At 44.0% G+C, this 23,398-nt stretch overlaps 1 protein-coding gene across 5 annotated transcripts in view; it reads left to right on the forward strand.

Annotated features, from left to right (window-relative positions):
* MED13L (mediator complex subunit 13L) overlaps window positions 1-23,398 on the forward strand; it is a 304,813-nt gene that overhangs the window by 271,760 nt on the left and 9,655 nt on the right. For all 5 annotated transcript variants that reach the window (XM_049619895.1, XM_049619896.1, XM_049619899.1 and 2 more), the window contains 11 exons: window positions 2,923-3,860; window positions 7,745-7,924; window positions 8,525-8,748; window positions 10,693-10,885; window positions 11,539-11,971; window positions 12,541-12,760; window positions 14,225-14,413; window positions 17,485-17,708; window positions 17,906-18,048; window positions 20,982-21,140; window positions 22,818-22,994. In XM_049619895.1, coding sequence (XP_049475852.1) covers window positions 2,923-3,860; window positions 7,745-7,924; window positions 8,525-8,748; window positions 10,693-10,885; window positions 11,539-11,971; window positions 12,541-12,760; window positions 14,225-14,413; window positions 17,485-17,708; window positions 17,906-18,048; window positions 20,982-21,140; window positions 22,818-22,994 — 3,080 coding nt within the window. The remainder of the gene's footprint in view (window positions 1-2,922; window positions 3,861-7,744; window positions 7,925-8,524; window positions 8,749-10,692; window positions 10,886-11,538; window positions 11,972-12,540; window positions 12,761-14,224; window positions 14,414-17,484; window positions 17,709-17,905; window positions 18,049-20,981; window positions 21,141-22,817; window positions 22,995-23,398) is intronic.

A 23,398-nucleotide genomic window follows, 5' to 3' on the forward strand; every position in this document is an offset into this window, starting at 1 on the left:
AATTTCTTAATAAAATACATGCTATAAAATAGAAGGCCACAAACTCAAATTTCTGTCAGGACCAGGCAAGCAATGTACGGACAACATGGACTGGGGAAAGCAAACGACTTGACAGCACCAGTGGTCAGTGTCCCCTAGCAGGATGGCAGGAACGGGCAGGGTCCGTGATGGACCCGCTGAGAGAAGGCCTCTTTTGAAGTGACTGTTTGCTGTGCGGTGACAGCACATAGTTCACACAAGGATGTGGGAGCCTGGAGATCTGCATGTTTATATACATTTCCTTTTTACAAACGTTGCTAATTAGTTCAGAGTTACATTTTAGGAACCAGTAAGACAAGAAGACAAATTCCAGATCCAGTCTGCGGGCTCCATTTGTGACATCAGATAAAACCATCTTGATGAAACCAACGTTAGTGTCCCAAACGGGCTTTATGCTCACGTATGTGAAGTCAGTAGGGGATTGAAAAACCGCGACGCAGGTGTGGGATAAAAGAACCCACCCAGACTTGGGAAGGTACCGCTGTGCTGACGTAGGACTCCATTCCTGCTCCTTCCTTTTTTGTTTCCTCCTGTCTGTGACCTTAAGTGACCATCTGATCGGAGTCTCCCCTACTTTAAAATGGTATAATCCTGCCCTCCTTCCCACACAAGATCTTCGAAAGGCTCCGGCAACTAATGGTTGGGGAAGTATTGTGGCAATGACAGCTCACCAGCAGTGTGAAAGAGCGTGCTCGAAAGGACCCTGGTGGTGACCCCCCCTGGCGGGTCTCCTGCTGCCGTGCTCCGGCTGGACTCGGTCTTATTTAAATAGGGCCTCTGGTGCAGTACAGGGGAGCCCACTGGCCTTCTCAGCAGTGCAGCAGCTCCAGGGACCCGGTGGACAGTTTCATCTCCTACACACAGAGGCTCCTCAAAAACGTGAAACGCAACCCGTCGCTGTACGGTCGGCTAAAAAATCAGTGATTTAGATCACTGCTTATTCTGTTCAGTTTGTCAGTAGCCACCCCAAAGATCCTTGGTATCCTTGGCTGGCACTGTTAGGAACTTCGTTCGACGAAGTATCAGCACACCTTCCAGTATGGCCGCCCGTGCCCGGTGTCGTAGCTGTGTGCCTCTTGAAATGTGGCCAGTTGAGACCAAGACTGAATGTTTGGTTTTATCTAAGTGGACCTAAACTTTAGCACGTAGGGCTAGCGGCAGCCTTATTGGCCAGCAAAGTTCTAGACTGTGTGAATTCCTTCTGCTGGGGCCTCCCTCACCCTGGCCACCCCTTTGCCACACTCAGCACGCTGGTGCTTCCTTGCTTGACACCTGTCTTACTGGCTGTGAGCTGACTCTTCTTCTGCCTTTTTACTGTTGAATACCTGGCGTCTAGCATGGTGTTGGTCCTCGACTCATTTTCATCGAATGGGGAAAAATCAGGTTACTGTGCAAGCTAAACCATTCTTACCACCTAGGGAGCAATTCCATTATTTGGGTTTTGCGTTAGGAGCCATAGTTCCTTTTCTGATCTGAACTGCATAGTAATTCATAGGGTTTTGTCAAACAGGAAAATGTGAAAGGAGTCCAATTAGGGTAAAGATCTTTATTACGCACTTATTATTTTGGTCTCTGAGACAGCAGTGATTGCTAATCAAGGTTTCTGGGTCATTTTTTATCTGTTCTCAGAGATACCACTGTGCCTCAGATTTACAATTTCCTTATAGTGCTTGGTGTAGATTTTTTTAGGCTGGTAGTTGAGGCATAGCTAATTAAAAATCACAAGAATTTATTTGAAGAGCCATTGCTTTGTGACATTCTTCTTTCAAATTGTAAGTGAATGAACATGTAGTTTATTGGAAGAACATGAGTTTAAGCTCAGTATTAATAGATTTCAAAAGAATAATAAGTATCAAATGAAATCTGTGTTCTTTTGATACCTTCTAATTGGACAGAATGGTCTCGTGCTGTTTTACATGTACATCTAAGAGTGTATATCAGAAAACTTTTTGGAATAAAAAAACAGCAGAACATTGCAGGCACTGTTTTGTGCTCTATGTGGCTATTCCAAGAAGAAGTCATTGCTTATGGAAAAATAGGTAACACGGTGCTATCAGTCTCTGGGAACTGAAACAAATTGTGCTATCAGTAATGCATAGCATATTGAAAAATTAAAAATGAACTAAAATTGCCTACCACTCCACAGGAATCTAGAAGAAGTGTGGAAGCTGCAATATAGGATGTGTGCCTGTAACTCATGTAACGAGTACTAAGGCCTCCTAGCTACACACGTGATATTTGTATTAATTGTAGTGGAGCACTGGCCAGTGGCTTTCCTACAACTGGATTCCCTCATGGTGACTCATTATTATAAAAACACAGGCCTAGATAGGCCTGTATTTTGAAAATAGAAGAATAGCACATTTTCATGTGTGTCTGACTTAGAATCATATATGGATCATCGCCTTAGAGAGCAAGTACGGTGGCAGACTTTCGATTTCAATAAATGACAGAAATGTAATTGCCAGTTAGATCCAGATTTTATCCTATGGCCTTCTAGCTGATTTAGCATCTGAACTCATGTGCTACAGTTTCACGTAGTAGTTACGGTTTTTCAAAACTACCTTGACCAGACTCAGCACCACGTTTTCTTCTAAAATCAGGGAAGTTCCTTTGAAAGATTAACATGAAGATTGCGCAGATGTGGAATAAGCAGAAGGAAGATGCTGTGGTGTATTGCTCTTCATGCCTTGCTGCTTGCTTTCCCATCCACTTCACTGGCTTTTTTGGGTGCTTTGATTTTTTTTAAGAAACACTGGAATATACCCAGGGATGGCATGCGTGAAGGCTGCGGCGTGCGGGCGGGCGGGCGGGCGGGGTGACCGTGAGAACCCTGGCAGTCTGTGACGAGCGCGCGTTCTCATTCGGCATTCTCTGTTGCAGCAACGTGCCTAGTGTCGGGAGCCTAGCAGACCCAGACTACCTGAATACGCCCCAGATGAACACGCCGGTGACGTTGAACAGCGCTGCCCCAGCCAGCAACAGCGGGGCAGGAGTTTTGCCATCTCCAGCAACCCCTCGCTTCTCTGTCCCCACACCACGAACCCCCAGGACCCCAAGAACTCCCAGAGGAGGGGGCACTGCCAGTGGTCAAGGGTCGGTTAAATACGACAGCACCGATCAGGGCTCACCTGCCTCTACTCCTTCCACCACGCGGCCCCTTAACTCTGTGGAGCCTGCCACCATGCAGCCGATTCCCGAAGCCCACAGTCTCTACGTCACCCTGATCCTCTCAGATTCCGTGATGAATATCTTTAAAGACAGAAACTTTGACAGCTGTTGCATCTGTGCCTGCAACATGAACATCAAAGGGGCAGATGTTGGGCTTTACATCCCCGATTCTTCCAACGAGGACCAGTATCGCTGTACCTGTGGGTTTAGTGCGATTATGAATCGCAAACTTGGCTACAATTCGGGACTCTTCCTGGAAGATGAGTTGGATATCTTTGGGAAGAATTCTGATATTGGTCAGGCCGCGGAGAGGCGCTTAATGATGTGTCAGACTACCTTCCTTCCTCAGGTGGAGGGAGCCAGAAAGTCCCAGGAGCCACCTATAAGCCTCCTCCTCCTCCTCCAGAATCAGCATACACAACCTTTTGCTTCACTGAGTTTCTTGGACTACATTTCCTCCAACAGTCGCCAGACTCTTCCCTGTGTGAGCTGGAGTTACGACCGGGTGCAGGCAGATAATAATGATTATTGGACGGAATGCTTTAATGCCTTGGAGCAGGGCCGACAGTATGTGGACAATCCCACGGGTGGAAAAGTAGACGAAGCGCTGGTGAGAAGTGCCACTGTGCACTCGTGGCCTCACAGCAATGGTAGGTTTTCCAGAACGCACACTTACTTTGCAGATTTTCTTCGTATGGTGGTAAATTATAAGCTTTGTTTGTTATAGGACAAATCTCAAATTTCACTTCTTCAGAAGAACTAAAGTGAGAGCCCTGTTGATAATTATCCTAAATTTAAGGACTGGAGAAATGTTTCATATGGAAACACCTTTTGAGCAGAGGAATTATTTTGTGAAAACTTCCTATCGTGTTAATTCCTATGGGCCACTGGTACTGAAACCGGTGGCTGCTAAGTGTCAGAGTTGTCGAGACTATACGGGATACTAGTTTGTACCCCCTTTCATGTTTACATCCACCATTCTTCTAGACCGGTTTTCCATGGTCCTTTCTCCATGAAGCCTTCTGCCCATTTACAGAGCACTTTTTCCTCCCTCTGGTTTTCCAGTGCTTTGTATCTTACACCAGTGATCACGGTTTACTTTGCGTTGTGGTTCCCGAGGCATGTCACTGGCTCTTCTGTTGTTAAAAGCTCCAGTTGACAAATATCTGTGACGATGAGCTCGAAGTGGGCCACGGAACTTGCCATTCGCTTCCTTTATTCATTCGCTATTCCGTGATGCATCCTGGGGGATAAAATGACCGAAAGAGACAAGGTACCTCTCGGAGGGACTTTCTGATCTATTCTGGAAGATGTACGTTAATCGAGTAATTACACGAATTAGCATATTATTAGAAACCATCATAAGCGATGAAAGCATGGGATAAGGAGAGCGTCCCTAGACTGGGGTCAGGGAAGACCTCCTTGAAGAAGTACTAATGTTAGAGATCTCAGTACTGATTAATTGGATAAAGAGAGTGGAGAGCAAGGAATTGTGTCCCAGGTAGAAGGAGCAAGAGTGAAGGCCCAGAATTATGTAGAGCTTGGGGCTTTCAGAAAACTGAAGCCAGCTTCCAGTTGGCTAGATTTACAAGAACCTTTTGAGACCTGCTGGGGCTGGGGGCTTTATCCCAAGAGCCCTAACAGGTCATTGATGGGTTTATGAAGAGGCATTGCCATCAGATTTGTGCAGTTAAGGAACAGATACTCTCAGGGGTGCCTGGGTGGCTCAGTTGGTTAAGCACCTGACTTTGGCTCAGGTCACGATCTCATGGTTCACGAGTTCGAGCCCTGCATTGGGCTCTGTGCTGACAGCCTGGAGCCTGCTTCAGATTCTGTTTCCGTCTCTCTCTGCCCCTCCCCTGCTCACGTGTTCCCTCTCCCTCTCCCTTCCTCCCTCTCTCTCTCTCCCTCTCTCTCTCTCTCTCTCTCTCTCTCAAAAATAATAATAATAATTAATTTTAAAATAAAACAGAGAAACAAATACTCTGACTTCGGTGCAGGCTGTGGATTTGGAAATGACAGGAACGGTGGAGAGACTACAGGTTTAATGTAGTGGCTCAAATAAATAATAGTTTGGTTTCGTGTCTTAGCAAAGGAGATGGAAGAGAAGTGGAAGCATTCAAAAGACGTTGAGGAAGTGGTAGGACTGCAGGATTTGGTAGTGGGTTGGATTTTGGGGCTTGGGGAGAACGGGATGTTAAGGAAGACACCCGGATTTGTGATGCATATACCTGGACCCACAGTGACCTCGTTCAAAGCTAGGTGTACTCGAGGAAGACCCTGTCTGGGGAGAAAGCCCCTAAATTGAGTTTTGGTGATTTTAAAGATCCCTTCTGAGATACCCAGCTAGAGGTTTCAAGTAGACACTTGGGATTTGACAGGCCTGCAGCTCAGGGGGAAGGGAGTGGTTGGCTTGTAGATCGGAACTCAAGTCAGGAGCACTGAGGAGGCGGACAAGACTAGAACCGCAAGAGGGCTTGGGACAGAGCTTTACTGAATTCTTTGGTGTAACCGAGTTCAAGAAAGAGTAGAGTGGTCAATAAGCATTAAAGCACAGCTGAGCTTTTAAGGTGAGGATTAAACCCGTCTTCTGACCACGGTGAGGGCTGCTCTGGAGAGAGGTGGGAGCGGCCAGGCCCGAGCAGTCGGTTACGTGAACGGAACATGGACCCTGTCCTGAGCAGCTCTGAGCCTTGTAGGAGAGAAGGCTGTATAATCTTCTTAAATATAGTTTGAAATCGGGAAAAGAACTATGGCTCGAGGATAGAGCTCAGCAGAGTAGGGGTGATAGGCATTTTCGGAGTAGCCAAGCAAGGAGGCTTCTTGGTAGGTGGAGACTCCTAAGGAAGTATTCAAGGATGACACTCACTTCTGTAACTGCTCAGGTTTGAGCACAGTGCCTTATACTTAGCAGGCCTTTAATTAATGTCTGTGGGATGAATTTATGAATTAAAGAAAGTGCAGTCTTTCCCCTACAGAAATGTGGGTGATTATCTTGGGTGGTTCCTTTTACTAGACAGTAGCCTTCAGACAGAAAAGCATTCTGTGGGTGGATCAGTACTGTCATCTTTGGATATGAAAAATAGCAGATTTTGTTGCGGGGAGGTGTGGGCTTCAAAGTCAGAAGCTGGAGAGTACCCGACAGCTGATGGAAGTGAACGGTGCGGCAGCCGGGTCTGCAGACAGCAGCGCCCTCGATTGTCTCGCACGGCACACTTCCTGTTCCGTGTGCACAGGAATAGCCCCACGGAAGTGCGTCTGCTTTTATTTTTCTCTAACGTGTGGTTCTCTCGGTCTGTCTTTTTCCAACTTTTGATAGAGCTGTGGGTACAAGAAGTACTTTTTTCTTTACTATAAGGAGAAAAGGCAGCACAGGCTCGAAGATGAAGGCGATGGCCATCGCTCCGTTGTCAGGCAAGCAGCAGAGCCAAGTGAGGAGAGAGCGAGCAGAACCGGGGGAAGGGGGCGGCTGTCCGACCGCTCCGGCAGGGCTGTCTGTGCAGGAACGTGGCTCCGAGCCCACACTCGCCGGGCCTCCCGGCTCTTTCGGGAGGTGTTGGAAATTTAGGTTTGCCACTTGTGTTTGATTTAGGAGATACACCTCAAAATGTCTTAAGCACCCTGTGTTTCAGATTTAGTGGGTAGGTAAATCTTAGATTTCCAACCGTGTCCCTTTCCTAGTCAGCTAGAAAAGGAAGAGTAAGGGAAGGTCTTTAGGTATGCAGCCGTGTGGGTTCATAGCTGGTCACCTCAAACTTGATGAGCTCTTTCATCGGATCTTTCTGAGAATTCGATGAGCGTGATGGACGTTCCTCCCTGGGAAAGAGTACGCATTTGTACGTGCGTGCAGGGTTTTGCATAGAGTTTGAGAGGTTTCTCAGATTCTCTGTTAAGAGCCCCTCCTCCTAGTAGGAAGAATGTTTGTTCTGAAGCCCTGAGTCCCACCCTCCTCTGGGTGGATGGCCTCTCGTCCTGGCGTTGCCTTCGCCATGGTGCCCTGTGCCTCTGCCTGCGTGCAAGGTCGCCGTTCTCTTTTGTGCACTCAGTGTTTTGTGAAAATGTTTTACAGTAGGAGCATTTTTAACAGTTTTTTAAAAGCTTCTGTGTAGGTTTTTCCCCCCCCACTTAACACATCCAGAACATCAGTGTTTGTAAATAAAAGTAATACGATAATTGAGAAACTTTTACAGGGTTTCTTATGTAACCTTGGAAACGGGTTCATATGATTTGAAAGAGCAGGTCTATCCATCTTTTTACTTCAAAGCAGTTCTACAGTTAGCCTCTTGAATATAGAGTAACGTACTTCTCCTTTTATTATTTCCAATAATAAATTATAAATTACTTTATAATAATAAAATACCTTTACTGTTGCCAGGTAAGTCTAGCATTTTAGAATCTAGTAAAAATAGAACGTGCCACCAGTGTTATCTTTGTCATGGGCCGTAACTCCGGTCCAGAATTAGGGCAGGAAAGAGAGGACAGTGTCGATCCCCCCTTACGATTTCTGTTCCTTTCCGTGTCCCTTCTCTTCCAGTGCTGGACATCAGTATGCTCTCCTCCCAAGATGTGGTCCGAATGCTGTTGTCTCTGCAGCCCTTTCTCCAAGACGCCATCCAGAAGAAGCGCACGGGCAGGACCTGGGAGAACATCCAGCATGTGCAGGGACCGCTAACCTGGCAGCAGTTCCACAAGATGGCAGGACGGGGGACCTACGGTAGAACCTCTTCCCTCTTTCAGTTCCTTCATAGGTTGTTGCCGTAGAAACCAGCTTTAGTCACTGCCAAGTCCTCGCCTCACTGACAAAATAGCATCTTTCTTTTCACGACTGTTATGCTTTATAATCTCTTTTCTTTCCTAAAGTCAGTTTGGAGTTACGTTTTCTTAGCATCCTTGGCAGAAACAAGGTCAATGAGGAAAATGATCCTTAAGTAGAGTATCCATTAGATTTTCCTCATCTTCCTGATCCTCATTGTATTTTCATCTGGATGAACTTCTGAATTAGTTCTGTCAACTTCTTCAGAGCCGGGATTATCATGCTTAAAGGAAACGATGTAGTGCTGCTTGGAAAACTAACTTTAGCTTGTTCTAGTTTGCCCTCTGATCTTCTCGAACCTCTGTAAGCATGTTCTGACTCATTTAAGTAAGGTCCTTCATCAGGAGCCATATAATTAGAGGATTTGAAGAATACTGTTGAGAGTTACACTGTGAACCTGCAGGGAAACTTCTGATGCCAGAACTAATGCTAACGCAGCGGGGACCTTCCAAGGTGTCCCGGCTGTGGGAAGCACCCTCCTGAACTGCACTGTCGTTACAGGTTCCGAAGAATCTCCTGAGCCGTTGCCCATCCCCACCCTGCTGGTAGGCTATGACAAGGACTTCCTCACCATCTCGCCGTTCTCCTTGCCATTTTGGGAGAGGCTGCTGTTGGACCCATACGGGGGCCACCGGGATGTTGCCTATATTGTGGTGTGTCCAGAAAACGAGGCCTTGCTCGAAGGAGCCAAAACTTTCTTCAGGGACTTGAGCGCTGTATATGAGGTGAGCACGACCCGAAAATCGCTTTTGGGACATGAGTCCTCAGATTGTTTCTAGCTGTGGCTGAGTTTTAAAGAGCAAGTATCTTCAAAGGAGATCTCAAAGGAAATTTGCAGATAGTTGGAGGATGGAGGAGAGAATTAAGTTGGCAAGTTTTCCCGGAAGTAAATTGCTTTTCCCATCTTTGCTGTACATTTTGTTAGATTTAGAAGACTTTGCTCTACTGGCCTTACCACACCATGTACAATTCTGTCAGCTGTTTTTTCCTGATTTATGTGCTTGAGTTTAAGAGTGTTGCTTACCAGGGGCGGGTGTTCTGGCTGTTCACAAGATGGCCTTTACAAAAAGAAAGCACATCTCTTTGTGGGCAGGGCTGGGGGGGTGGGGGGTGTTCCTGAAAACAGTATGAAAATGTTTAGCTTGAAGATTTCTGTGTCAAAAGACGAGTTTAATGAATCATGTCCCTGTTGTGTGTTATGTATTTAAACACTACGTTCATCTTAATACTAAAATTTTGATACAGGTTAATAATAACCATAATAATTTAAAAGCCAGGTAGATAATTTTGTATATTTATTACATGAAATACTATTGCTTTTGAAAAATTAGGATCATGTGTATCTTGAAGAGTAAGTTCCACATTTTTTTCAGCCAGAGTATACGTACACTAAATTCTTTGTACCTTATACTTCTAATATCTTTATTTTTGGCAAGATTAAATGAAATTAGTATTTTTGAAGAGCTGTGACAGGCATAGTATAAACATTACAAGGGTGTTTGTTAAATATGATGCCAAGTTGAATTTCAAAAATATGTCATAACAGAACATTCGCTATTTAGAAATGGATGGGTGTACATGAAATGGTGAACTTATGTCTTGCTACAAAGAAGTGAGGAGATGGTAATGTCTGAGGTGATGGCATCAGTTAAGCCCCTGGAGGAAACCCTCAGATCTAGTAATTTCTACACAGTGCCTGGTCCGTGGATGTGTAATAATATTAAATCATAAGGACCGTAACACAGAAAACTTGTGTAAGCAATTTTTTTTTTAAAGCACGGCCCTTCTCTTGAACGAAGCCTTCAACAGAAGTTACAAAACATAAAAGGATCGCGGGATCTTTTTAGATCCCAATGGCTTTATTAGGACTGCTCGTTTGGTTGTAGTGTGTCCCTGGTTACGAGGGTGTATGCTAGAGGATTTTGTAGGGCCTGAGTTAGGCCTTCAGTTATCAGCTGTAATAAGGGATGATATGGGCTCTCCTGTTGTTGAATAGATAGTTAAGTAGCTTACTTTTCGCAGGTGTGTTGTATTAATTCTTGCTGCAAGTGTCCATTTAGTGTGCTAGAGACTAACAACAGAATCTCATTGTGCTTAAAACAACTATTTACTTTTAAAAAGTGATCAGCATATCCCCTGCTTCAGTGGCCTCTGCTCTTGGTGATCTCCAAATGTCTGTAACAGTGTAACAGATGGCCCATAAAATGTTAATGTTATCTTATGGGAAAACATTATGAGTCGGGATTACTTAAGAGGTTTTAGCGGACATATGTCTCAGTCAGCCTTAGTAGGCAGGAATCTGGTTAATTCTTTATTTGACCATTAGCAATCAGGTAGTACTCAGCGACCTTCCCTTGTGCGGGAGGAACTGGCTGGGTGAAGAAACATTTATTTTTCTTGAGAGGGGCCAGTCCAGGTTTTGGAGAGGCAGATAGGAGTTTCAGCACACATTCTAACGAGCAGAAAGGACCAGCTCAGAACGTGGGTTTGGGTGCTTGTGTTAATGCGAAAAGAAAACGCGAGGTACTTCCGCGTGTGTGGTAGAGAATGTTGCCCCCCCCCCGCCCCCCCCTCCCCCCCCCCCCCCCCCCCGCCCTCCCCGCCCTCCCCGCCCTCCCCGAGCACAGGCGTGGTTCCTGTTGTAAGTGACGGTCTTGTTTGTGGTGTAGATGTGTCGGCTTGGGCAGCACAAGCCCATCTGCAAAGTGCTACGAGATGGGATCATGCGCGTGGGAAAGACTGTGGCACAGAAGCTGACGGATGAGCTTGTGAGCGAGTGGTTTAACCAGCCGTGGAGCAGCGAGGAGAATGACAATCATTCCAGACTCAAACTTTATGCGCAAGTTTGCCGCCATCACCTAGGTAAATGGGAATTTGTTTGGCAAAGTAGAATCTGAGAAGTAAAATAGCAGATTGCCACCCTTTGGGAAGCAGCGTTCTGCTGCTTTTATCTCAGGTAATGTTGGTGTTCCATTACCGTATTTGTTTAGGTCTAATTTCTGCGTTCTGGGTCGTTAAATGCTCATTTTTACGTGCACAACATTCTTTAAAAGCAATTTAAAGTTGCCTAAAGAAGTCATATCTAATTTACTCCACATGTTGAAAACTTAGCGGCAGGACTTGGTATTAACTGCTTAAGTTAAACCCGCACTCCCAAGAGAGTCTTGGAAGCTTCTAAACCCGCTGCGCATAGGAGCGTGGTATACGCCGTGATGGCTCCAGAAGAGACCCCGGCCTCGCGGCTTGCGGTGAAGGCAGATTCAGTCCGAAAGGAAAATTTTACCAGTGGTTAATTTTCTCTTTGTTTTCAAATAAGCCTCTTCACCAGAACTGTCACACGTAGCCCCGTGTTCAGCTCCACGTTTGCAGAGTATATGAGCCTGTGCTCCAGCGTGGAGATAGCATCTTGGGTGTCATAGAGCGTCACAGCCTGAAAACGCAATTTTCTGAAACCGTGATTGGGTCTGACGCCGCGGAGTGTCGCTGACGTCCCCTCTCTGCGTGTACTCTTTCAGCACCTTATCTAGCCACTCTGCAGCTCGATGGCAGCCTGCTGATACCACCTAAGTACCAGTCTCCACCAGCAGCAGCACAGGGACAAGCTACCCCCGGGAACGCTGGGCCTCTAGCTTCAAATTCAGGATCGGCAGCGCCCTCAGCCGGCAGTGCGTTCAACCCCACCTCCAGCAGCAGTTCCGGGAACCCCGCGGCAGGCAGCTCGGCCTCCGGGTCCTCTGTGCCGCCGGTCTCCGCCCCCGCCCCCGCCCCCGCCCCCGTTGTTAACCAGATCAGCACTACCTCTTCTTCGGGATTCAGTGCTAGCGTCGGAGGGCAGAACCCCGGCAGCGGGGCCGGTTCTGCAGACAGAACGCAAGGGAGCGCAGGCTGTGGCGGAGACCCGGAGCCCGGGCAGAGCTCCTCTCAGCCCTCACAGGATGGACAAGAAAGGTACGCTGCTCGCCGGTGGATGGTGTGTGGCTTCGGCTTGGACCCCGTCCCTGCTCTTCCGCACCCCACGCCCCTCCTCACCTCCTGCATCTCTAAGGCTCGTGAAGCGCCCTATTTCCCTCCTTCCCAAAGGGAACTTATGACTGTCAGTCTGTGGCTCCAGTGTTAAGAAATCCAAGACTCCGTGTGAACTTACTGTTATTAAGCTTATTAGCTTCATAGGAAGCTGGTACTGTTAATACTCCTGTTATTATCATGTGAACATGATATAGTATTAGTAAGCTGTTACCACTCACATTAATAGTGGTATAAAACATCTTTTTAGAATGTAGCCCCAAGGAAAAGAAGGAGTCGAAAAAGAGATCTCCCATTTAAAGGAGTGGTATATTGTCCTTTCCCATCTCTCTTGGTGCTAACGGGCTTGGTTTGCCTTCGTTTGGATAATACGAAACGTACCAATGCTACGTTCGATCTGTAATCATTGTCCAGGGGGTCAGTGTCCTCGGGAATTGATGTATTTTGTGTAATTTCTATCTATTTGTGCATCTCATAAGTGACTCTCTCCGCAGTGTCACAGAAAGGGAAAGAATAGGAATTCCCACTGAACCCGACTCTGCAGACAGCCAAGCCTATCCTCCAGCTGTGGTCATTTACATGGTGGACCCCTTCACCTACACTGCAGACGAAGACTCCACTTCCGGAAACTTTTGGCTGTTGAGTTTGATGCGCTGCTACACGGAGATGCTGGATAATTTGCCCGAACATATGAGAAATTCTTTCATTCTCCAGGTAACTGCCTGCAACTTTATTTTTAGCTTTTGTTGTTGTTTTTATGAAAGTAAATACAGGTCTGTGATTTCTTTTTCATTGGAAGTACACAAAGCTGTAAAGGAAAAGATGTTCATAATTCTACCTTTAGATTAAGCCACCGTCACCATTTTGGTGTATTTTTAGCTTTTTTGTGTGTATGTCAGTTTATAGAATTGAGAACATACTTTTAGTATTATTTTTAGTCCTTTTATACTTAACATTATTCCTGAATACTTTTCTATGTTACTGAAAATTCTCCCAAGCAGCGTTTGTAATGACTGCATATTCTCCATATTTATTACCATACAGTTAGATATTTAATTTGTTTCTATCTTTCACTATTATAAACAAAGCTATAACAAACATCTTTCTGTGTAATCTCTTTTTCACAGTTTGGGTCATTTCTTAAGGTGGATTCTTAGACCTATAGATTCCTGTAAATAATGCCGGATTCCTTTCCAAGAAAGTTACACTTACTTGCATTCCCTTTAGCACTGAGTGAGCATGCCTCTTTCACTACAGCCTTGCCAGCTGTATAGTGCAGTAATTGTATAGGATTTTGATAATAGGTGAAAAATGATGCCTTGGGTGTTTGGGTTTTGTTTTACTGTCACTTTCACTAAAGCCATCCTAACAGAATTAAAATATCGAAATTAGTTACCAGAACAGATGGATTGTTTTTCATTGTTGTGAAGTTTGTGTCTCTGATGCTTAGATAATAATCCCGAAGATACGATGCACACTATGTGTGTATATGAGAAAAAGGAGAACTACATTAAAAAGCAAATTGTAAAATTTTGGAGCATGACAACAATAAATTGAGAATTTATCCCTCGAAGGAACAGGGTAATTTCTAAGTAACTGTAACTTGACCGACAAGATGGCACCCTCTTCTTCAATTGTTGGTGTACCTTTGTACTCGAGGATTTTATGCCATCTAAGGAATTAAGACTGAGTTATATTATGTTTGGCATTTATATATTTTATTTTACTTAATTGATTTTTTAAAGTTTATTTATCTGTTTTGAGAGAGACCAAGCACGAGCAGGTGAGGGACAGAGAGAGCGTGAATCCTAAGCAGGTTCCGTGCAGTCAGCTCAGAGAGAGCCCCACGCGGGGCTCGAACCCACAACACCGTGAGATCATGACCTGAGCTGAGATCAAGAGTTGGACGCTTGACCGATCGAGTGATCCAGATGCCCCTCTTGTATCTTGTTTTTAAGATTTTGTTTTTAAGTTATCTCTACACCCAGTGGGTCCCAAACTCACAACCCTGAGATCAAGAGTCGCAGCTCCACCAACTGAGCCACCCAGGCGCCCCTTATGTATTTCAGAACTACAGTTCTCTGCCCCCATTCAGCAGAGAATTCACGCCATCTTGTCCTCCAGCTTTCCTGTTGGCGCTTTCGATCCCAGTGTCTGGTTTTGTTTGTGTTTGTGTAGATCGTGCCTTGCCAGTACATGCTGCAGACAATGAAGGACGAACAAGTTTTCTACATTCAGTACTTGAAGTCCATGGCATTTTCGGTGTACTGCCAGTGCCGGCGCCCTCTGCCCACACAGATCCACATTAAGTCCCTCACGGGATTTGGGCCTGCCGCCAGCATCGAGATGACCCTCAAGAACCCAGAGGTAGGTAGTAGCACAGCAGAAGCTTCGGAAAGAGCACTCTGACGCGGGAGATGCAAACCTGGCCGGTTGGTTGCCTGGTTGGCCTTCTGCTTTTATGAAGAGTGGTAGGTTTCTTTGATTCCTAATTTGAAACAGAGGAGGTACTTCTCTCCACTTGTGAAATTTGGGGGATAAGAGGCCGGTGAACTCTCGGTGTTTTTTTGATGTAGGTCCTGAGGCAGCAACACACTTACCACTTTTACTTAGCGATGCTCGACTTTTCCTATGTTTATCTTGTTCCTTATTTTTTTGAAGCTAATCTGTGTGTTAAATCACTAACTCTCTCCTTTCCCTGGCTCTTTGCTCTCCTGGTACCACAGTTGTTTGCGTGTGCGATCACCCTGCAGGGATCCCTCGTTTTCTGCTGCATGTTTTTACAGGAGCTTGCTCTCCCCTCCCTGGTCTCAGTGCTTTTTCTCTCCATCTTCTTACACCTGCTTCCCACAGATAGGCGCCTCTAGGGGAACTTGAAAACACCAAACAGAAGTTGTACACTTCTTTTTATTTCACTAATCACTTTATCCTGAAGATAGATGAACAGGGCAATGTTTAGAATTTTCAGAGCCTTCAAAAATCAGTTCCCGCAACTTTTATTGCATGAAAGATCACCCGTTAATAAAAGCCAGCAAATACCTCTTCACCAGAAAAAAACTCAAAAACACCAAAAACTGCTGATTTTAGTTGGTGATGAAAACTTTTCTGAAAAAACTCACTTGGATAAGTAAGAGCTTAGGGAAACAATGAGGCCTTTATAGTTAATGGCACACTTGTCCCTTGCTCCCATCAGAAGCAGCTGCTTAGCTGACAGCCACCTCCACTCTGTGGTCGTGTACAGTTTCTGTCTCTGGCTGTTTAGGTTGGTTTATTCTTTTGAGTTTTAATTTTTCCATTCTCATGAGCAGTTTATCTATTTTAGTTCACCCATTCGTGTTTTCTAGGATTTAAAAAAAATGAATTTATTTCTACTCGTTTCTTCTTTTGTCTCCAGAAATCGAGGTATTGCCTTTCTTTATAAACTTAGAATCTAGCCTGCATTCTGCCTCTGCAGAGTTGCCTGTTCTGGACATTGTATGTGAGCGGAACATACAGTCTGTAACCTTTCACGTCTGATTCTTTCATTTAGCATGTTTTCTAGGTTCATCCATGTTACAGCATGTGTATTTTATTTCTTTTTATGGTTAAATAATATTCCACTGTATGGATATACCACATTTTGGGTATTCATTCTTTGGTGTATGGACACTTGGGTTTTCCCACTTTTTAGCTATCGTGAATAACAACACTGCTGTGAACATTTGTGCGCAAGTGTCTGTGTTTACGATATTTTCCATTCTCTTGGTAAATACCTAGGAGTAGACTTTCCAGGTGTAGGGAGAATGAATGGATCAGTGATAGGATTAGCTTTGAAACTTTGAACAAATTATTGAATATCTCTAGGCCTGTGTTTTGGATCCCTAAAATGAAGGAATTGGATTAGATTCTGTCTCAGGTCTTTATTTTAGCTTTAAAATTCTGTAATTCCATTATTAACTATTTTTTATGATATATCTATATCTGTATCTATTTTAGATATATAGTTTAGGGGTCAGCAACTATGACTGTAGCTGCAGTCAAGCCTGTAGCCTGTATTTGTATGACCTGGATAAGAATGATTATTACATTAAAAGAAGAAGAATGATTATTACATTAAAAAATGTTTATTTATTTCTTTTGAAAGAGAGAGAGGTCATGAGAAAGGGGCAGAGAGAGGGAGAGAGAGAACCCCAAGCAGGCTTGATGCAGGGCTCAATCTCACGAACCATGAGATCATGACCGAGCCGAAATCAAGAGTCGGACACTTAACTGACTGAGCCATCCAGGAGCCCCAGAATGATTATTACATTTTTAAAAAGAGAAGAATACTCATAAGAAGAGAGACCCATAAAGCCTAAAATATTTACTATCTCTCCTTTATAGAAGTTTGCTGACTGCTACTCTAGTTTATTGTTGAAATGTGTATAATAACTATAAATAATGGTGACAACTAAATTTTGTCACAGTTTAACTGTCTGCATTGTTTGTCTTACTGGTAACAGCTAATGTTTTGATTTCTTAAATCACTCATACACACACACACACACACACACACACACACACACACAAGTATAATTTACACACTAAAAAGTACCTGAGCATAAGTATACTGCTTGATGAATTTTCACTAAATACAGCTTGTGACAAGCACAAGAAACAAAACATAAGAAGCCTGTTCCCTTCTAGTCATTCTACCAGTAATCAGTATTCTCACTTAAAGCAGCAGAGTTTTGCCTGGTTTTGACTTTCATGTAAATTGAGGCACATAATTTATATATTTTTTGTGTCTGACTTCTTTTACTCAGTGCCAAGATTAATCTATGCTGTTGCTTGTAGTGGTAGTTTTTTCGTTTCCTTACTGTTTGATAGTCTGATTGTGTAACTATAACACAGTCTATCTTCCATTTTACTGTTGATGGGTATTTAGGTTATTTTTTATTTGGAGCTATTATGATTAATCCCTTTCCTTTGGTAAACATATATATCCATTTGATTGGGTCACAGAGTATGTGTGTTTGACTTTAGCAGATATTGTCAAATACTTTTCCAAAGTGATTCATCACCATCAGTGTATGAAAGTTCTAGTTGCCCCACACTCTCACCGATACTCAGTGTTTTCTTTTTTATTTGACTTTCTGGTGGGTATATAGTGGTATCTCATTGTGGTTTTAATTTTTGCTGTCTTGATGACTAATGAAGTTGGGCTAATTTACTTACTAAAATAGTAATTTGTTTTAATAAAGAAGCATTGGTCTGATTGGGGTTTCCTAGCTGATGTCACTTACACAATCTTTGTTTTCTGTTTTACCGTTATTGTTATTATTTACGTATATAATACTGCTGGGGGGGGCAGTCTATCGTCATTACTCCCTATTGGTTTCAAGTGCTGTTCTGGGTTTTGTTGGAAATGTTGAGTTGAGTTGGCGTTATGTTGACACTGACTTTTATTTTGATTTCAGCGACCCAGTCCAATCCAGCTTTACTCCCCTCCTTTTATATTGGCCCCAATTAAAGATAAGCAGACGGAGCTGGGAGAGACTTTTGGGGAGGCGAGCCAGAAGTACAACGTGCTCTTTGTGGGCTACTGTCTGTCTCATGACCAGCGCTGGCTTTTGGCTTCCTGCACTGACCTCCATGGGGAATTATTAGAAACTTGTATTGTAAATATTGCTTTACCAAACAGGTGAGGAGCCTGCGTGTTTATGCTACATATAAATCGATACTGTGCCTTTCCTCAGATAGAAGTCTTTCTGATTTTCCTGTCTAAATGGACTAGGCGCTGTGTGATGGGTGGGTTCTTTGGAATTTTCTGAGTTTTGTCTTACTAAGCGATAACTTCGACTCATTTGGTGACCCCTTCCCCACTTCTTTCTTTTGTAGGTCACGGAGGAGTAAAGTATCTGCACGTAAAATTGGACTACAGAAGTTATGGGAGTGGTGCATAGGTATTGTCCAAATGACATCCCTACCCTGGAGAGTTGTGATCGGCAGACTTGGGCGGCTTGGCCATGGAGAGCTTAAAGGTGAGAGACTCCTAAAGCAGTCAGTACAGGAAACAACGGAAAAGGGTTGAACTAATGTCCCTAACTGAGCTGAGGGAGAAAATGGGAGAGTTGGTAGTAAGAATAAAGCAGATTGATATTCCCTGATTCTTTTAAATGGACAGGATAAACCAGCAGTTTTTAAACTTTTCATTATCAACAAAACCATTTGCCAAAGAAATCTTAAATTTTGGACTCCAGTGTATAAGACAAAAAAGAATGTATTAATATAAAAGTGATAGTAAATTGAATTTCTAACATTTATTTTTGTACTGGGTCAGTGAGATCAAGTCAGTTTTAACATGAAAATTTAAAGAGAGATGGATGAGAGGAGAATCGATTTAGGTTTCTTTTATTATTTTTCATGATTGATGGTGATATAGTTTGTGTGTTTTTGTTTTGGTTGCACAAGAGCAAGACAATCCTGATTTACAAGGACAAGTAGGTGCAAGTTGGAATAGTCTTTATTCACGTTGCCACTGTCTGATATTTTTCAGCCTGGAAGCTTAAGAGAGCAGACTTTTTTTAAGTTGCATGCCTAAATATACCTGCCAACTGCTAATATTTCCTGTCATAAATGTAACAGTCAGTCACAGAGCACTAAAAGTAACTAACGACACAACTGATCGGTGGCAGCAGCCTTGTCTGGCTTTGAGTCCAGCTCATTTGCTGTGCTGGTGTAGCTACTTTGCATGAGCAGTATGCATAGGCCTACGTTATTTTTTTAAAGCCTTAGTAATTAATGACGCGTTTATAAGAAGTTCAGTACATACATAGAGATGGGGGAAGTTTCCTTCTAAGGTCTACACAAAAGCAAAGCACAGATTAGCTTGGTGGTTTTGTGCATGCAGGTGTATTAGAGCCGAGTCAGCAGACTTTCTAAGGAAAGGGCCAAGTAATAAATATTTTCAACTTTGCAGGCCAGCTTTTCACCGTTGCAGCTTCTCAGCTCTGCCATTGTAAAGTCAGAGCAGCCATAGAGAGATAATACCTAAGTGAACGGGTTTGGCTGTGTTCCAATAAAACTTTATTTAGCAAAAAAAAAAAAAAAAGAAAAGAAAAAAAAGGCGGTAGGCAGGATTTGATCTGCAGACCATAGTTTGCGGACCCTTGCATTAGAATGCGTATATTGTTTCTTTGCATGAAATTTGTATCAGGTATTTGTGGAGTCCCTGAAATAAAACCCCTCACGCGATTCAGCTTGGATTAAAGCAAGTGCTCTAGTCAGTGAACTGTCAGGATTTAATAGCGGTTTCTACGTGTATTAAATTACAGAAGTATTAGGTAACTGTTGGGAATCTATTGTGTGCAAAATTTTTTCTACTAATTATACTGTAGGCCAATAGAAAATATTACCCTTTTCATTTTTTAAAGAATAGCATACTTATAGCGAATCTTCTATCAGTAGCCTGGAGGTCTGATGCATTGGGGGATTCATTTCATTTCTGTCAGAAGTCCTATCCTCTCTCCTGGTCGGCCTTGTAGTCAATCTTATCTCTTAAAGGGTTTGAGCTACTCTTAACCCTTGGGAAAAGTTAGAATATAATAGAAAAGGAGAAGAGGGGATAAAAACGTAGCTGTGTCTAGTCACTTGGTGACTGTCTTGGACAGTTACGAAGGCCATTGCCTTCCCTTGTATAATTTTTTAGAAGGGGCACTCTTCTTATCTTTTACGGGAAAGGGATAGAAGTGTGACTGATCCCATCAAAAGGTTGAGAGAAAATGTACTTTTGAGGGATAAAGACACCAAGAAGAGCCTAGTGTACAGGAAATCAGTTTACCAATCTGTATTTCATCCCTTTGGGGATGTAAGGCCCGCACCACATTGCATTTCTATGGGGCAGTATCATATGAGAGCCTGTAGATTTCAGTTAGCTTTGTGAATTTCTGTTTTTTATCACCAGTGTTTGTGATAAAATTCAGGTAATGCTTTTCCTTTCTTACTTGGTTTTAAATACAGAACTCATGCCTGTTTGATTTTTCTATAATTTTTAAAAATACATTCTTCATGACTTGGCCACTTTTATTTTAGCCACTTCAGTTGGAGGTTTTTTAGGAGTAAGAAACAAGAAAAAGTTGTTCCTTTCACCTCTTCACGGGGAGATCAGCTTATTTGAAAAAACTATGTGAAAGCAGAGAACCTGTGGTGGAGTAGTCTTTCGTTGGTGGACACGATATGGGTGGCAGTGTGCTGCCACAGGAACATGATGTGTGTTGGGGGTCAAAAGAGAGGTCTAAGTCCTTTTCCATTCCTGGAGTAACATAACCCTCTACAGTTCTCTGAGTACACATAGTACCTTTGGGTGAAGGCAGTAAACAAATACTAGAAAGAAAACTTAGGCCAGCGTTTTAATCTGAACAATTAGTGTCACATCATTTGGAGCGCTTCACTCACACCCATTGTTTGTTTATCAGCTCTTTGGGGCCTTCTACAAGGGTTCCCCTTGTTTCTGCTCAGCTTGCCTTTCCCGGAAACAGTCAACAGACAGCAGTAAACAGAAATGAGAGGTTTGCCCCCCGTTGTGCATTCTTCTAATGAAAAGGGCTGATAGGGGCAGTGAAAGAACCAGACATGGAGTAAGAGGAGGAGGAGAAAGGATGGAACAGACTGGCCTCATCCTCAAAGAACATTTGAAGCACCTAAATCTGTTTGGGTCTGTGCTGGACTCTCCCAGGTCATTTCAGACATGATTTCAGCATACAGAATAGGAGGCCTTTTGTGTCTTTGTTAATGACGTGTAAGGGAGGCCAAGTAACATTTTCTTTGTAACGAGGAGGGGAACCTGTGTAAAGCCTTATTCCCTTTGGGGCCCAGTCCTGGAAATTCAATTACCAGGCAAATCCGGTAAAACGCTCAAACCTCCTATCACGATGAATTTCTAAAGACTGCGTGTGACTGTGATATTTGGTTTCAGATTGGAGTATCCTCCTTGGCGAATGTTCACTACAGACAATCAGCAAACGGCTCAAGGACGTGTGCCGGATGTGTGGGATCTCTGCCGCTGACTCTCCCTCTATCCTTAGTGCCTGCCTGGTTGCCATGGAGCCCCAGGGGTCCTTTGTAGTGATGCCAGGTAAATCTCCTCTTACCGTTTTCATTAATTAGGTTATCACATCAGTTCAGTCCCTTCCATCTTCAAGTCTACAGACAAGTGTAGAATAGATCTTTATTATCTTTGTGAGAGAAGATTGTATTTCGGGTTCAAAAATTTGGTCTCTTCCAAGGGGAGTGGTCTGTGATTTTGTTATCTCTGTTGACCGTAGTTTGGAAGACAGCGTAAGTCCCGGATATGACTGAGAGCTCTTAGAGTCGTGGCCAGTTACTGTTGCCCGACCCTAATTTGTTGTTAGTGTATGAGGATCACCCTCCAAAAACCACGAAAGTGAACACCACCCTGATACGTGTTGGAGTGTGTGTTTGAAGACACATATTTGACGGAATCTGTAAGCAGCCTCCAGAGGATATTTGGAGTGTTTCTGATGTGGTTGCGGAGGAATGGTGAGGCAAATAGAGCTGAAAGAGTTGGCACAGTATCCGGCCCGTGGTAAGCTCTCAGTAAATGCGACTCCCAGGGTGTGGATAGCCAGAAGATTGTGGCCACAGAAGTTTTAAAAAATCAGCAACTAAGCAATTTGATAATTTTTTAGCTAAGCAGTTTTATACCTTTTTTTAGTCTGTTCTTATCCTCCAGTTCTCTCTGATCAGATGGGAGATTCCATCCCCATAAAAACCAGTAGCGTTATGTGAGATGATGTTATTTGTCATCAGTCCAGTGAGAGGCACATGTCCTGTGTTGGCCTCATTAGGCCCCAGGTTACTTGTTGCCTGCACCACTTGGGCAGATTTCACGACGTCTTTGTTCTGTGTCCTCACGATGAAATGGGGATAATAGTTCTACCTCAGGGTAGCTACGATGACTGAGTGAGATGACGTCCGTGAATAAGGAGTTCGGCACAGAATCTGGCACGTAGTAAGCATTCAGTAAATGTTAGTTATAATAGTTATTCGCTGAATGGTACCGTGTCTACAGAATTGTGTTGTTTAGGAGAACTTTATAAATTGTGAGCAACCACAGGAAAAGAGAAAGTAGATCTATTTTAGAACTACTTCTTAAATAAGTAGTTAAAACATAGTTGGTGGTGGGGTGCCTGGGTGGCTCAGTCAGTTGAGTGTCTATCTCTTGATTTCAGCTCAGGTCGTGATCCCAGGGTGGTGGGATCGAGCCCCGTGTTGGGCTCGGTGTTGAGCGTGGAACCTGCTTGGGATTTTCTCTCTCTCTCTCTCTCTCTCTTTCTCATTCTCATTCTCATTCTCTCTCTCTCTCTCTCCCTCTCTCTCCCTCTCCTTCTCCCTCTCCTTCTCCCTCTCCCTCTCCCTCTCCCTCTCTCTCTCCCTCTCTGCCTCTCTCCCTTCCTCCCTCTGCCCCATTCACACACACACTCTCTCTCCCCTTCTAAAATACAAAAGTAGAAATTTAAGAAAAAAAATTTTTGGTGGGCTCAGTCTGATTTTATTTTAACCTTCCCCATGTTCAGTGAGGCTTGGATTATTACAGCCCTGTGCTTAGAGTCTATTTCTGGGAAGCTGTTTTAACAGTGAGGTCGAACTTCGGATGTGTATCCATCCTGGCAGTTGTGTCAGACTCCTGTCTCTCCAGTTCAGGTTCTCCTGTAACTTCGTTTCTGGAGTTACTTACCGATGCACAGAAGGAATTGGTACACTTCGCTCTCTTTCTCTGTCTTTTTGCAAGACGCTGTCACAATGGGCTCTGTATTTGGCCGAAGCACCGCGCTGAACATGCAGTCGTCGCAGCTGAACACCCCTCAAGATGCCTCCTGCACACACATCCTGGTGTTCCCCACCTCGTCAACCATCCAGGTGGCCCCGGCAAACTACCCCAACGAAGACGGGTTCAGCCCCAACAACGGTGAGTGTGGAAGGCGCGAAAGGAAAGAGCTCCAGGTCTCCCACAGGAGCAGAGCTAAAGGGTGTGCTGGGTGCCCTGCTGCCTGTGTTGCAATAAGCAACGTAGAGAACGTGAAGAGGGTATTCGGGGTTGGGGCAGTCTGTCTGGCCTGGAAGATTTGTGTGCACTGTTGCCGAGCCCAAATAAATATCTCCCTTTCTCGCATAATTAGTGTTCTGTTTATCACTAACGGCAAAAAAATACCCGGTTGTAGTGTCCTGCACACAGGAGCCACTCTTGCAGTAAATAGTTGGTGATCGGATTGGAGAAGGATGAAGACCACTAGGCATGAAGTAGCTCCTGTCTCTAGGGGTCGGCGGGGGGGAATCCATTATTTGATTATTTAAGTATTCTTCATCAGTGTT

Source organism: Panthera uncia, assembly GCF_023721935.1.
Source record: "Panthera uncia isolate 11264 chromosome D3 unlocalized genomic scaffold, Puncia_PCG_1.0 HiC_scaffold_8, whole genome shotgun sequence".
Classification (NCBI taxonomy): domain Eukaryota; kingdom Metazoa; phylum Chordata; class Mammalia; order Carnivora; family Felidae; genus Panthera; species Panthera uncia.